General features: G+C 37.7%; 1 protein-coding gene across 2 annotated transcripts in view; it reads left to right on the forward strand.

The window, feature by feature from the left end:
* Nucleotides 1-6,357: 6,357 nt before the first annotated feature.
* Nucleotides 6,358-15,227, forward strand: part of IQSEC1 (IQ motif and Sec7 domain ArfGEF 1) — a 49,348-nt gene continuing 40,478 nt past the window's right edge. The window contains exons 1-2 of one of the 2 annotated variants that reach the window (XM_035892235.1): nucleotides 6,358-6,633; nucleotides 10,284-11,548. In XM_035892235.1, coding sequence (XP_035748128.1) covers nucleotides 10,290-11,548 — 1,259 coding nt within the window. In that variant the 5' untranslated portion in view covers nucleotides 6,358-6,633; nucleotides 10,284-10,289. The remainder of the gene's footprint in view (nucleotides 6,634-10,283; nucleotides 11,549-15,227) is intronic. The other variant, XM_035892236.1, reaches the window with a different exon arrangement.

The following is a 15,227-nucleotide window of genomic DNA, read 5'->3' on the forward strand; positions in this document are numbered from 1 at the left end:
CCGAAACATTTGACCTAAGCATTTTTGCTATTTAAAGGGGTTTTTTTCAGGCTGCATGTTGAAGTGTCTGACCATACCAGCTGCTCTAGCAGCTGCCATCGTGCTTCTCTGTTATTCAGAGTTAGTTCCATGGGCGACCTTGGGTCTGCATTCTTTGAGCTAGGTAGAGAATTTGGATCCATTTCAAGTGGTTATCTATAATTAGGAGTTGTGATCAGAGTTTGACTTTTTTGGACCTCCAAATTTTAAAGAGAGATAGTTGGTGTAAAACAGATGCGTAGCACTTCTTCCTTCCTGGGCATTTGGGCCTATATATGTAGGGTATTTATTTTTAAGTGAGGCAGAAGTTTTACTGGAAATCATGTTTATGAAATTAGGTTTTAATACAGAAAGCTTCACCCTTTGGTTTGCATTTAAATCCATCTCATAAATCATATAGCAGAGTCCCTAGGTATCTAGATACTTCGACTGTAGGTATCCTGCTGATGTTCATGGACAGAAAGGTTTCTGGGACAAAAGAAGAAAATTGGCTTGCTGAATTGTTCCATCAGTAGATAGGACTTAAAGGGAACCAGGTTTATGTGCATTTTTCCTGAAGAGTTGAATTCTGAATGGATTCAGAGGGACTGATTTGAGGAATTTCATGAAAGCTATTTATGCAAATGCTTTACAAATAAAAATATAACACTTCATTAAGTTCAATCTGAATTCAGGTTATCCAGACTACCTGGAGTTTTGACTACTGGCTCTGGCAAGTGATACTCTACCAGTCACGCTTCAGAAACTGCCTGCTTCCTAAAGAGTGGAGCACCTGTAGTGTCATGGTGAAGATGGGTGGTCACCCACCTCGTGCTGACCAGAATTTTAAGTTGGCCGTGTTTTTCTTACTACATTCATATTACTGGTGCATAGTTTCCACAATTCAGAAGAAAAGGAATTTATTCTGTGTACCTTTGAACTTCTGTTCATACTTTTAAGGATCCAAAATGCTATGGAAAAATCTTTTAAGATGTAGCAGCACAAACTTACTATATTGTCATACTTTCCTTTATATCCAAACCAAATTTTCTACAGGATGAATACAATGCTGATTGGTTCTCATGTGTGTACCATCCAGTTGTTAGGGCCTGTTTTCAATTTCATGTCTTCATATTACACTGTTAAAAGTCCATTCTAAATGAATGATGAAAATAGCTAGCGGTTTCAGAGAATGTTCATTGGTAAAATAATGTCTCAAGTATTTACTCTGTTTTGCTGGGAGGGTCTTCTGGTTCTATTTTAAAATGTTGCATGCAGTTCTGGTTTGGCATTTACATTATTTAGAAGCATGTTGAATTTCTTTGTTGCTTTTAGTTCCAAACTAAATCTGCAACATACTGGTTTGAACATTTGGATTATTTCTGTAAGCATATGTTCTCATTATCTTTGTATTTTAGTCCTACAAATGCAGAACATTTCACTACTTGCAAACTGTGAGGTTTCTGGAGTGAGTGGGAATACTGAATAACTCCTTGCATCTGCTGTTATTGTTATATACTTCCTCTTTACATGCACATAGTTTTAAAGATAAGGTACTGGACCTTGGTAAAAAGGGAGTTTCTGCTTTTCTGGTTATCATTTCTTTCTTTCCTAGTATAGTTGCTCTGAGAGTTAAGTGCTTGTGCCGGTGGATCCGAACCTGCAGCTGCTCTAACTTTGCCGTTGTTGTCAGTGGAACAAGTAAGGCTGTACTCATGGAAAAGCTTGGGGGTTGTTCTTTACTGATATTTAGGTCTTAATGACTCTCCTCAGTTTCCATTTTAAGTTCAAATGTTGAAGTTTTGTTGTTCCTCAAAATTTTGTCTTTATTGTGCCTATTTTTGGCTTTGCTGAGATAGTAGTTTGGCAAGATTTGAAGGAAAAAGGTATGAATATGAAAATGAAACATAAATCAAAGAAGAACAGTAGATATTCTAACAGCCTGAATAATACATTGTTTTAAAATATGATAGTGGTTTTAGTGTACTGGTTACTAATTACAGCTGTTGTGATCAGAAGTAACAACTGAAAGTATAAAATGAGAGACGGAGAAGAAAAGGCCTGACAGGTTTATGTTGCTAAAATGGCCAGAGAGGAAATGTTTTGGTTTGGTCACAGTTAACCACTCAACTGCATTTGGTGGTTAGACAGAGGGAGGAGGAGAAGAGATTTTTCTTAATAGGTAATTCTTGAAATGAACTTATCACCTGTAAATAACCACGACCTCTTTCTAGCTAGCAACAACATCTACTTCACAATTTGTCAGCTCGGATCTATCGTATGCTACTTCAGTCCAAAGACACAGCCACACACCAGGTTACTCAGCTTTGACATCCAGGCAAATGAGTTAGAAAAGCAGCTTTTGGCAGTCACTGCCTGCGCGTTGGTATTAGTCTTTGATTCAGACCAAGGAGTGAGTTTTGCTTCTGTTGCTGTTAGAGCACGATGTGCATCATGGCTAAAACAGTGTTAGCCACGCTGCGGGGATGACCCTTATCACGCTGCTCTGCTGATGAAGCCAGCAGATCCTACTTGCGTGCACGTATGTCACTTCAGCTGATGTATTTTAATTTAAAAATGTTCACAGAGTGTGTGGCTTGGCTCTTGCAGGAAGTCTAGACCCATATATACACAGAAGAAAACGCCTGAATCCATCTGTGTTTGGTATTTAGTACTTGTTTATAGTCATTAGAAAAAGTAAAATTAATCTGATTTTCACCAATAGTTTTATGTATCCGTTGAGTTGTGTTAAAAATACTTCACACAGTCTGTTTCCATTTTTCTGTAAGCCTTTCTTCTTCCCTATTGTTCCTTGATACAGTGGTGTTTTAGTTTGGTTTTTTTTTTTTTTTTAACAGTATTACAAGTTGAGGTTTAGGCAGGAAGAAACTTCCAGTGTCAGTTTCTGATAAAATACTGATTCAGTCAGTACTGGCCACTCTTTCAGAAAAATAATTTAGATGTACAAAGAAACAAAGTTTTTCCATGGCTGTGTTTTAAAATTTTGTTCATGCAAAGTCATACTAATGGTACTAATTACTTTTAAATATTTGATTTCCATCTTCAGTCTTTACTGCTCCATTCTCTGCTTCTTTGTAAAATACTGGCAGGCAACCTTTCTCTTTTTCTGGCTTGGCAGATAATGAACGTCTGTTTTCTGCTGAAGCAGGAGTGTCATCAGACAATCAGAGTTCTAAAAACGAAAGGTTGATTTCAGCTGGTTTGCATTCTCCTAATATTACACAGTTGGGATACTCAACATGTTGCCAGTCTCCCTAGTAATATGCCATTGCACACTGCAGAGATGAACCAAATTCATCCACTAGATTTTTTTTTTTAAGCACTGAAATTATCAGTAATTCTACTGGGCGTGTATGGTAGGTGGCAGATGCCTCAAAACAGAGACCTTTACTAATAAGGTCTTTCGAATTTCAGTTCAGACTGGGTCAACTGTTATATTGTCCATTTTTGCAGTGTACCTATTGTACTTAATTTCTCACCCATCTGAGGAAGACCGAGGGTTAGAGAGGTGTCTAACTACTCCCCTAGTCACAGGGGTCTTACTCCAATTCTTGTTGCAAGTCTGGAGCAGAATCCCTGACACTTTTGTGTGTTGGCATTCTTCGTAAGTGGGTAGGTAAAAATCACCCTTGTAACCCTGCAGTGACTAGCTTGTGTTCCAAGTCTGTTTTGAAGCTAAGGTACCCTTTTTAGCAATAGTCTTTCAAAATAGACACTGCCAGGATGATTCTCAATTCCACACTCCTGTTCCATGATGCTCTGTGTGCACTTAACTCCATAGTGGAGCAATACATCTGGTCATCCTTAAAGCTTCGCACAACTTTGTTGAAATATTTTTTTTTTTTCCAAACGTATGTAGAGTAGTAAGAATTAGAAAGCAAGCTGCTTTTCTTTGTCAGTGGAGTTTCATTTTTACGAAATAACTCATATGAAGCTTCAGCTGCTCTTAACGGACAAGGAAGAGCTGAATAGAACGCCTTTAAACACGCAGTACTGGCTGTGCACACTTGTTTGCTTTAAAGGGCTGTTCTATGGTTGTGCAGGAGGCTGCCTGTTGTAAAAGGTAATTACTTCCCTGCTTCAAAGGTCAGATGTGATGGCAGGGAATAGGTCCATGAGCAAAATGAGTTTGAGTGTTACGGTCAGTAAAGGATCGTATTTATGTCTAGAAAAAGTACAAAAGACAAACTAAAAATAAAGAATCAACACCTAATCAGAGCCTTGGGTAGACCCCCTTCCAATTTTTTCTGATTAGGGCAGTACCCTTTTTGTTGATGAAAAGGTTAAGTGATCCATTGAAGGTATTATTATTAAAATGTCAATATGAGATTATAATCAATGTGGAAGGATTATTAAATAGTTAACAGTTTAAGGGCAAGGAAGGCAAAAAAGTCACAGAACCTAAGAAGGGGGAAATAGTGATAATTCCTGACTTCCTGTTAAAAATTAATTTACCATACTTGTATGAAAAGTACTTAAAAATAAGCTTGTGGTTAGGAACCTGTGATGCACAGCAGAACAGAGAAATGTATTTTAGTATTTAAAGAGAGAATGTAAAGCAGTTCGGTATCATAGTAATTTCTTTAATGGGTACATTAGAGAGAATGATTTGTTTGTTTTCAATGGGTGGTTACACAGTTTCAATGTCACAAGCAAAACTCTGGATATTTTATCATTTTTAAGTTGAAAGCCAGCTGTATCACAGAGGGAAAGGGATTAGTTTCCTGTCAACTTCCTTTTTGGAAAAAGTGACGTGTGCACACTGAAAGTATTTCCAGCTTGGGTAAACTATGTTTGAAAATACCTTTCGGGTAGAGTCATATTTTGATGGGCAAAGAACAAGGATTTGCTTTCAGTTTTACGTGTTTGTAGAAACGTTTTGAGAAATCTAAGGGACTTTTTTGTCTTTCACTTTAAAAAGTACAGACTGTTCAAGCTAGGGAGAGTTTTGCCAGCATTAACCTTGATCTCTTCTGGCACTGCGGTCCAGTGGAGAATGTTCTTTCAGAAATCGCTCTGTACTTTGAACTGTTGAAGGGACTGTTGTGGTATGTGTGTGCCGCAAGGGTCACAGCATTTCGTTTCTGATAGGCTACAGGAGGGCTTTATTTTTATGTTCATATGCTTGTGAATGAAAGCAAAATAAGAAACACAGAGCATGGTGGGATCGTGGAATTTTACTCCTTTAGAGTTTGGATGTACCTAAAACAAAAGGTAGGGGAAGTACTGCAAATGCTTGTATTTGTGCATGTGTGGAGTGTTTTACTAAGTCTTTTGAGTGATTAAAAAAGGAGTAAAATTTCATTTTTCTATCAATGCTCTGTGTACACAGGATGAGGCATATAGTAAATATTTATGTGAAGGCATACTGTGGAAGAGTGCAAGTGCATACCCTATTGCAATGTGAGATTGCCCTACTGTAAACATAAACCAAATACAAATTACTATTAGTCATCAGTACTTCAGGATAAACCTTGACTAGGAATCAGTTTTAAAATGTTTCCTACTGTGCACATCTCCTTTAATATAAAGCTTTTTCCTTTCCTTTATTCCTTAGCAACAACAGCATTCATGTGAAAAAGAAGTCTTTTATTTGCTAGATAGCTCCTATTGTGTTTTCCCTACCTGAAACTATTTTGCTTTCATTAGCTAGAAACACCATCCCTTGGGATGCTTTACTACAAAGTATGCCAAAAGTATCCCATGGGAGCAATCTTTCACTAACAGAGAAACAAATGAGATTTCTCCTGTAGTTATGTTTTCCCAACTTCAGTTTCTAGAAACACGGTAGCTCACAAGATCCATTAAATCCCAAATCTCCTTTGAGTAATGTGAAAGTAATCCTTTTATGTCAAACTGTAATATAACAGTAAGAAAGTATTGCTTTTATTTGTCAAAGCAAGGAAAGACACAAATAAGCATCTGTCATTTTGAAATAGAACAACTTGGAAATGAGCAGTCTTAGAAATTAAAAGGTTTTGTTTATTTTACACTATAGATGCTGAGTGACTTACTCAGGGTGTTGTTAGTAATTCCTGTATCGAGTTAAATAATGCTTGAAATCTCCATTCTGCTTGACTCATGCTCTAAAGATGACCTCTGCAACAGAAATAGACTTGCTTAGATTACAGTGAAAACTCTGGTGTTTGACCTGAAAGCCACATTACCCTGTACTAACTGCATCTGAATTTGAACAAAATGAGCTGGATGTCTACATAAAATGATACCAAGCAAAACTATGCTATTTGTTACTGAGACTTTTGGAATACAATTCTCACCTGAGGATTTTCCTGTCTTTTCATTCTGTCTAGTGTTGAGGGTGAAGCTCCAAGCAGTGAAACTGGCACATCTTTGGATAGCCCCTCTACTTACCGTCAAGGACCTATAACACACAGTTCAGCTGTAAGTCCAGACCATTACGATCATTCTGCTTACGGGCTGTATTCTGTCTCCCCTGGACAACAAAGATCTCGGAGGCCGAAACTTCAGCACTCAACGTCCATACTGCGAAAACAAGCAGAGGAAGAAGCTATTAAAAGGTCAAGGTCACTTTCTGAGAGCTATGAACTCTCTTCAGACCTACAAGATAAGCAGGTATTGGAGCTTTATTACCTAATTTATGACAAAGGCAACATGTCTGTAAGCTGGTAAAAATCTTTTCTAGCGTCACTTCAGTTGTGATGCTGAAAACACCTTTTTTTCTGCGACCAACTTAGTTCAAAATAGTCACACGTCAGCATTTCGAAGGTTTTTGTCTCTTTTTTCCTGTATTGTCATCCCTGTGTCCCATACACCTTCCCCCCTTCCTGAAGAGTCGCATAAAAGATACATTAAGAGTGTTAAAAGTAAAACCCGTTCCTACTATGAATTGTGATTTTGTGTACTAGGATGTAATAATGCAAAATATTTTTCTAAGAAAATGAGTAATTTTGAAACCTGGATATTTTTGTTGTTGCTGAAAGAAAGGAAGAACTTATTGCACCTGATATTCTCTCATATCTGTGGGGTGAATTTGAGGTCTTAATTGGTTTTGCTCAACTACGCAAAACTCCCATATGCTTTACAAAGAACTGGATGGAAGCTATGTAGATGTTCAAAGCCTTTGTCCCTAAAAAGGTACTTTTGTAAGAGAGTCAGCCTCAGCCATTCCTTTTAAGCTTTATTCTGAATATAGTCCTATTTGAAAGATGTTTATTGCCATATAAGTTCATATTTATTGTTTGAAAATTATGCTGTAAATAGCTTAAGGTAAGCAAATATGCAGGATGCACTGGATTTCACTGAAAGATCAACAGTAGGCAATACATCAGTGTTTTGGGGTTTGGGTTTTTTTTGTTGTTGTTAGAGGTCTTCCTTTCCACAGAATATTTTGTTTACTGTGGATCATTGTGGTATATTGCATAGTCACTCCAACCTGTATGTTAACAAGGGGAAAGTGGAAGCAGTGAAAATTCTGCAGGGAGGGAGCAAACTACTCCTGATTTTGGACCACACATTGATAGTGAAATTTATAGGGGCTAAGTCTTCCTTGCCATCTGTTTGTTGTGGAGAATCATTGTAGTAGAGAAGGCTGGAAGAACAGAGCTTGAGTTCTGACTTAAAATTAAAGCCAATATTTGGAGTAAGCAAGTATGAGTTTACTTTAGCCTTTATGCTCACCAAATTCTATATTGGAGTGGGGACATAACAAATTCCTGATCCTTGATCTAGATTATGCCAGCTCTGCTATTAAATTGGACCTCCTTTTGAGATCTAAAATGTTACTTCCTCTTCCATCTTCGGCAGTCGTTGTTACTAGATGTCTCAGAAGGGATTGATACAGAGTGTTAAGCTTACTAAAGAGGGCTCTTACACTGCAGATATTCCACAGAGCCTAATTCCATCTGTCCTTTTATGCTGGTTTGATAGAAAATGAGGACTGCAGATGTTATTTTGTATTTGTTTGGGGAGTCCTACACAATAAAAAGTGTTAATGATACATAAAGGAAGCTTGATACTGAAGAGTTGCTTACTGCTCTTGAAAAGCTCTCATTGAAATCTCAGAAGATACTTAAAAACTATTTAGGAAAATGTCCAAGGCTTTACCTAAAGGCAGTGTGCATTAAATATGCATTAAAAAGGTGCATTAAATATGCATTAAAATATATTAGAAGTATCAGTCACAAGTCTAGTAAATCATCTAGGCAAATTCCAAAATACTCTCAATTAAAATTCCCACCAAAACCCCCTAATTTATGATAATCGATGATGATGTAATTTTCTGTGTAAACCTGAAGGACAACAGCCTGTCTGCAAGAATAATGTCCAGATAATTAATTTTACAGAATACTACTTTTTGTTTTATTCTTTCACACCAGCTATGCTTGTTTTCTTTTCTTTAGGTTTGACATTTAATTTTGAGAGGACAACTAAATTAACAATTCATCATTTGTTTTGAGATTTGTTTAGCAAAATAATCCCTTACGATTTATTTAAACACACGTGACCTAATGTGTGCTATGGATAGAAGTAGTAGCAAATGTGTGGCAGCAATGGCACACTTTTTTTAATCTTCAAAATGCTTTGCAAGTAACCTCATAGCCTCTTTGATGTGCAAGTTCAGGATTATATTTGGGGGTGAAAGGCTAAACAATTTTTTAAAAGACAAACTAGAAAATTATGCAGAGATTTACAGACTCCCAGCTCAGAGATCAGTCACAGCTTTTTGAGCTTAGTTAAAAGAAGTTTCAAGATACAGTCAAAAGAACAATTCCTTAGCAATAATCCTGATCTGAACCCATCTGAGAAGTTGATCTCCTCAATTATGCCAATAACTGTGTATATTTTTTGCATCTAGAATAAAAAAAAAAAATTAGTAATACACATTTAAAAACACTAAGCTGAACAGGAGATCATCTTTAATGTGAAGGGGGAATGGAAGGTGCTGGACCAGGCAATAGCACTGAAAGGAATATGTCAACTACTCCCAAATGGTAGACATAATGGTCTAGAAAATAGTTTTTAGTAGCATTTAGTTCCTTCCATAGAAGGCAGATGAAGCCGCTCTGTATATCAATATCTCAGTGTAACAATTACCTGGAGAGATCTCCAAAGTATGAAAGGGAGAGGTTGTGTGTGCAAGTGCTGTAATGTAAGTAATTAAAACATGGTGTCTAATGAAAAAGGGTACCTGGGTTTGCAAGTGAGGAGAAATTACTTTTGAATCATTGGAGAATTACGAAATTGCATGGATTTACATGAAAATCCTGCCAGAAAAAATGGGAGTGGTAGTACTACACATATTGATTTGTGATGTATGTTCTGTGTTTGTGAATAATATGGATCCAGCAAAGACTGCTCAGAACAGAAATTAAATATTGGAGAAAAAAAAATTGAAATAAAACTAGCCATTCATCTTGTTCGGTGTTTTTTAAATAAGCAATGCTTTTCATGTTTGGAAGGAAAGGTTTAAAAATATTTAATGAGTATTCCAAAAGTATTGACATGTCATTTTCACTAGGTTAAATTGATAGCATTTATAATGTATTTATTTTGCATATTCATTCTGTTAATTGGAAACACTGGCAGTCTTGAGTGTAATTGCAAGAATGAAAATAGATTTGAATTTGTATTTAGAAAGTCTGAAATATGTTCTTGGTTTGAGGAAGACTGTGTGTGTATATTCTATCAGAGAAACCTCTCTGGAAGCGTATGGTCTGGAAGGCTCAGGTTTGGTTTGATGTCAGGCCTGTGTGAAATGATGCTGCCTGGTTTTTATTCATGTAGAAAGCCATGCATGCCTGGAAAGCTGATGGCCACTTTTAGAATTTACTCCCAAAATATGGGAATTTGCATTATACTTGGCTTTCACTTCTCTACAGTTGTCCCCACAGGAAGAATGACTGCATTATGCTGCATTAGAGTGCTGTTTTGTCTTGTCTCTGGCATGGGCACACCAATGCTAATGTGTGAAAACCAAAATTTAAACACACACAGAAATTGCCAACACCTTAATTTTATATGACAATATTCACATAATCATATTTTTGTCTGTATTTTTTCATGGTGGAACTTGCAAATGACTGTTCAGTTCACTATTGGTGCAGTTGTTAGTCTGGAGCTTTGAGTTTTTACTTTCAAAAACGGTATATGCTTTGAAAAATTTCTGAAAATTCAAGTTGTGAAAAGAAATTTTTTTTTGTTATACTTTAACTTTGTTCTAACCTGCATCAAGCTACAAAGTAATTGTGTTCACACTTTCACAGGTGGAAATGCTAGAACGGAAATATGGAGGCCGTCTCATAACTAGACATGCTGCTCGTACTATACAAACCGCTTTTCGCCAGTATCAGATGAACAAAAATTTTGAGCGTCTTAGAAGTTCTATGTCTGAAAATCGTATGTCAAGACGCATTGTACTGTCCAATATGAGAATGCAGTTTTCATTTGAAGGACCTGAGAAAGTCCACAGCTCTTACTTTGAAGGAAAACAAGTTTCTGTTACAAATGATGGGTCAAAGCTGGGATCCCTGGTACAGTCTGAATGTGGTGACCTTGGAGAGTCAGCTACAATGAAGTCTCCAGCAGCGTCTACTGATTTTGCTGATGCTATAACAGAACTGGAGGATGCTTTTTCCCGGCAAGTGAAATCCCTTGCAGAGTCCATTGATGATGCACTGAATTGCCGTAGTCTACATTCTGATGAAGTCCAGACTTCAGATCAAGTCAGAAGTCGTGAAATGGAAAGGGATAGTTGTGCTCAGACTAAACCAGCGATTCACAATGTGGATCACAGGAAGCTCGATGAGATGACAGCATCATACAGTGATGTTACATTATATATTGATGAGGAAGAGTTATCTCCACCCCTTCCACTTTCCCAGTCAGTAGACAGACCGTCCAGCACAGAATCTGATTTGAGGCTCCGGTCCGTGAACTCTTCTCAAGAGTACTGGTCCATGACCAACAAAGATGATAAGATAGACACTGATACGAGCTGCAGGAGTACCCCATCACTGGAATGTCAGGAACAGAGGATAAGAATGGATCATCTACCATTGCTAACTATAGAGCCACCCAGTGACAGTTCAGTGGACTTGAGTGATCGCTCAGAGAGAGGTTCACTAAAGAGACAAAATGCATATGACCGAGGGATCACCAGTCAACAAGGAAGCCCAAAACACACCCCTCACAGCATCCCTGCCAAGATTATATCCCGAGAGGAACAGGAGGCAAGACATAGAGCTAGGCCTATAGATAGTCATTTAGCTATCAACGGCACAGCAAATAGGCAAAGCAAGTCAGAGTCTGATTATTCTGATGGAGACAATGACAGCATCAACAGCACTTCCAACTCTAATGATACAATAAATTGCAGCTCAGAATCTTCTTCTAGAGACAGCCTAAGGGAGCAAACCTTGAGCAAACAAACATACCACAAAGAAACTCGCAACAGCTGGGATTCCCCTGCCTTCAGTAATGATGTTATCAGGAAACGCCATTATAGGATTGGACTGAACCTTTTTAACAAGTAAGTACAGCATTTCCTCCTTTTCTCTCTGTGTTTGGTAGAAACATAGCCACTGAACCAGGAATATTCTTCTTGCATCAGATAAGTAAGTCTGGTATCTGATACTGACTTTTCAGTGAAAAAATAAGCTGCTCATGGTGACTGTTCATGTTAGAGTACTTACAAGTTGACGACTTTGTAGTTAATCAGGGAAAAGAAAAAATATAATTATGTCTGTGTGTACATATGGTGGTAAACTATTGAAGAGGACAGATTGTATTCCTGTCTGGTTGAAAAATATGGTGGCTTAATCCTGATCAATTTTTGATGTTAAAACAAATTCAAATTTCTTCCTGCCCTAATCACATAGGTATTGTAAAACTTGCCATATGGGAATTAGAAATAACAAGCGGTGTAAGATAAGCTTCCTCTTTAACGCAGGCAGGGCCTGAAATTTGTTCAGTAGATTTCATCAGAACTTTGATACTAAAGAAAATGCACGGAATATTCTTTACTTATAATAGTAAGTATTATAAATAAATACTTACTAGTTAGCATAAAATTATAACAGAATTTATATTTCTGCCTATGACTGTTAATTTTCCCATTTATGGAGTGTTTAAAACTTCTATAAAATAACTTTCTCAAGTTTCTTTGTTTTATTGAAATACTTTCTTCTTTGGACACTCCCATGTGGCTGTAGAAAACCATGAATATTACGATAGAGGGTCACAAACAATATACTGCTTAAACTCTGTATTCCCATTACTGGAGTCACACAGATCTCATTAGAACTATCATGATCGGCAGGTAAGAGCAGCTAGGTGGTTGGCATTAGAATTCCTGGCTTTCCTTCACTGCTCAGTTGATGCCTGCAGTGCCAATTTCCCTGCCCCAGAACGGGTATCATTTACTTAAATCTTTTCTGGTACCTGTGCTTACAAAGCTGCTCAGAACACTTAGATGAAAGATGCCAAGTGCCAGAATTTGTTCCTATTTTTCTTTAAAATACTATTGACAGCTCACAGTGTTTGTCTAAGTTTTTGAAATTTTCTACAGAGTAATTGAGGATTTCTGTATGAAAATGTTGTAGCTTCTGAAGAGCTAATAGGTATTTCAGCATGCTGCTGTAGACCTTGCTTCAGGGTCTCCTACAGCTTGAATGAGTTCAGCCCTCCTTTTCACCTAGCAGTGCTGTGATCTGGTTTGTTTGGATTAATACGTCAGTGGTTCATCACAGAATAATATGTTGTAACATTGCAGATAATTAATGCTTTTTTATGCCATCACGTGAGGCTGTGCATTACAATACTAAGTATGGATTGGCCAGGTTTGGCTGTAAATGTGAGTTGGCTTTTTTTAGAAGATTTGAAAACATTAACATCCTTGGTGTGGGGGTAGGGAGGAAGGTGCTGGTACTGTTTGGCTGATATTTAAAAGACTTGGTGTTTGCTCGGGTTTTTTGCACAGTACTTAAGCATTAAGCACTCAATGATCAGGGAACTTCAGACTTGATAATACAATCTTTGGAGTCAGTTGCAGAAGGGTGTAAAAAAAAGTGAATGGAAAAAGTGCTCAAGCAGCATGTGGAGATGAGTGTGGACGTTGTCAGATGCTTCTAGTCACATGCCCTATCAGTAGGAGGCTGGAAGTGGAAAAGAAACATCAGGAACAGAGAAGAATAGAGACTGCTATTTGAAATGCATCTGAAAATCTGAGTGATTTTGCTGCATGGACTTGAACACGTATTGGCTGGTTGTAAGACGACTTTCAGTTTCTTAGTAGTGAGTTGTAAAAACACTGCGCAGAACTCCAGGCAGCACCTCTGTGTGTGATCTTTTGCTGTGTGTGATTGTTTCATTCCCCCACCACATTTTATCTCCAGTACTGATACAGAACTGGATTCTCATTACCTTCTGCTGAGTCACTCTGATTCTATTCATAGCTCAGACAGTTCCCAAGTATCCCATGCACCTTGGGTTTGATTATGGCTCTTCAAGTCCACAGATTGTGACATTTCATTAATAGCCATATTTCCCCTCTGTGCAATGTCAGGTTTTGAACCATCTTATAATGTGATGGTGCATGAATCTGTAAACTCTTTTGAAAGGGATCTGGGAAACTTCAAAGCTTTATTCTTTAAAAAGTTCAGAAGGAGAGTGTGTCAGTGGGATTGCAAATTGGATTGTGTGAGGTAAGTGAAGGGATAGAGATTGTGTTCAGGCATGTGCCAGGATTTACAGGTGATGATTTCTTCAAGATGAAGAATCCTTTTTCCTTTGATATGTGTGCTGTACAGGTGCATTAGTTTCAGTTAACTTATAAGCACTATGCTTATTGTTCTCAGCACGTGAAGTATGTCATAGTATCTTCTGTGTCCAAATGTTTTTAGAAAAGCAAGCCATATCCTAGATGTCGGCTTCCTTGGCACAGCCTGCTATTTCACATGGAGAACAGCGTAAAGGATGATTGCCCAGCCTGGTTAGATATGGCCCAGGAAGGGGTTCTGCAGGTCAGATAGACTTTCTGCAAAACAGTCCTGTCTTCACAGTTTCTCTCTTATGACACAGCAAAAATGCAACTGCTCAACATCTCATAGGAGCAAGGGTCTGTCTATGCATTCAGTCCCGTGTTGCAAACCGCTTGTGCTACCTGTCGTGTGACCAGATGTATACCTGCAGTGTGATGGGATGCATTTTTTTAGTCTAATCTCTAGTGTTCAAGTCTATGCAGCAGAATAATTTAGATGTCTTTTGATCATATGATCTTTCATGACACATTTATGATCATAAAGTGAGGGAGCAGTACAAGTCTTGGCAGCGAGCTCATCTGAGGATGTGTGCTCCACCCGTGTAAAAGGACTGTGCGCAGAATTGAAAAAAGTGGTTTTGAAGTTACCTACGACAAGAAGTCAAGGTTTTTCCAAATGTCTGCATCTACCAGAGGAAAGTTTAGGGATGTCTTTTACAAGAAGTTCACATTAACTTCATTGCATCTTTGAAATCTTTCTTGCAAATTAAGATCCCAAACCTTAATTAACAAATAATCGTGTTATTTCTTTCTGGTACATGAAGCTTGGTTGAAACGTAAAGAGTTTAGAACCTTAAAGAAGTGCATGAACTGCAGTAGAGTAAATACTTCTGCTTTGTTCACTAGGAGTGTTGAAAGAATGAAGTCTTAGAAAGCATGGAAAGTCACTATACTCACAGCTGAAATTTCAACAGCTGCTTTATAATTTTTCTGGCTTTCCTATTACAATAATAATTTTCAGAAGCCAAAGTGCTGTTTTCTTACCAGAGGCCCTTCATTAGCATAGCCAGTTATGGGTGGAGTAGAAGTTGAGCACAACTGGTGGTCTAGTTCACTTAATCACCATTATCTGCAAAACATCAGTAGCACAAAGGTCCTTGCAGAATGGAGAACACAGGACAGTAGAGACAAAACTGTAGGTAACTGAAAACCATTTTTCTAGGATTTTTATCACTTGGTTGTAGAATTTGTGTCAGACTGTAATTCGGCACTCAGTTTGGAACCTTAGTGTTGATTAAAGAAATACACTTTTTTAAAGATGTTTTGTGGTGTCCACTATACACTAAAACACAAAGTATCACCCGAATGGAATGATTTCTGCCAAAGAAATTGCAACTAAGTAAGGACTTCTGTATGTTCTATTTTTGAATGGCAGTAGTGATTTCACCCT

Source organism: Egretta garzetta, unplaced genomic scaffold (assembly GCF_000687185.1).
Source record: "Egretta garzetta isolate BGI_Z169 unplaced genomic scaffold, ASM68718v1 scaffold553, whole genome shotgun sequence".
In the NCBI taxonomy this organism is placed as follows: Eukaryota; Metazoa; Chordata; class Aves; order Pelecaniformes; family Ardeidae; genus Egretta; species Egretta garzetta.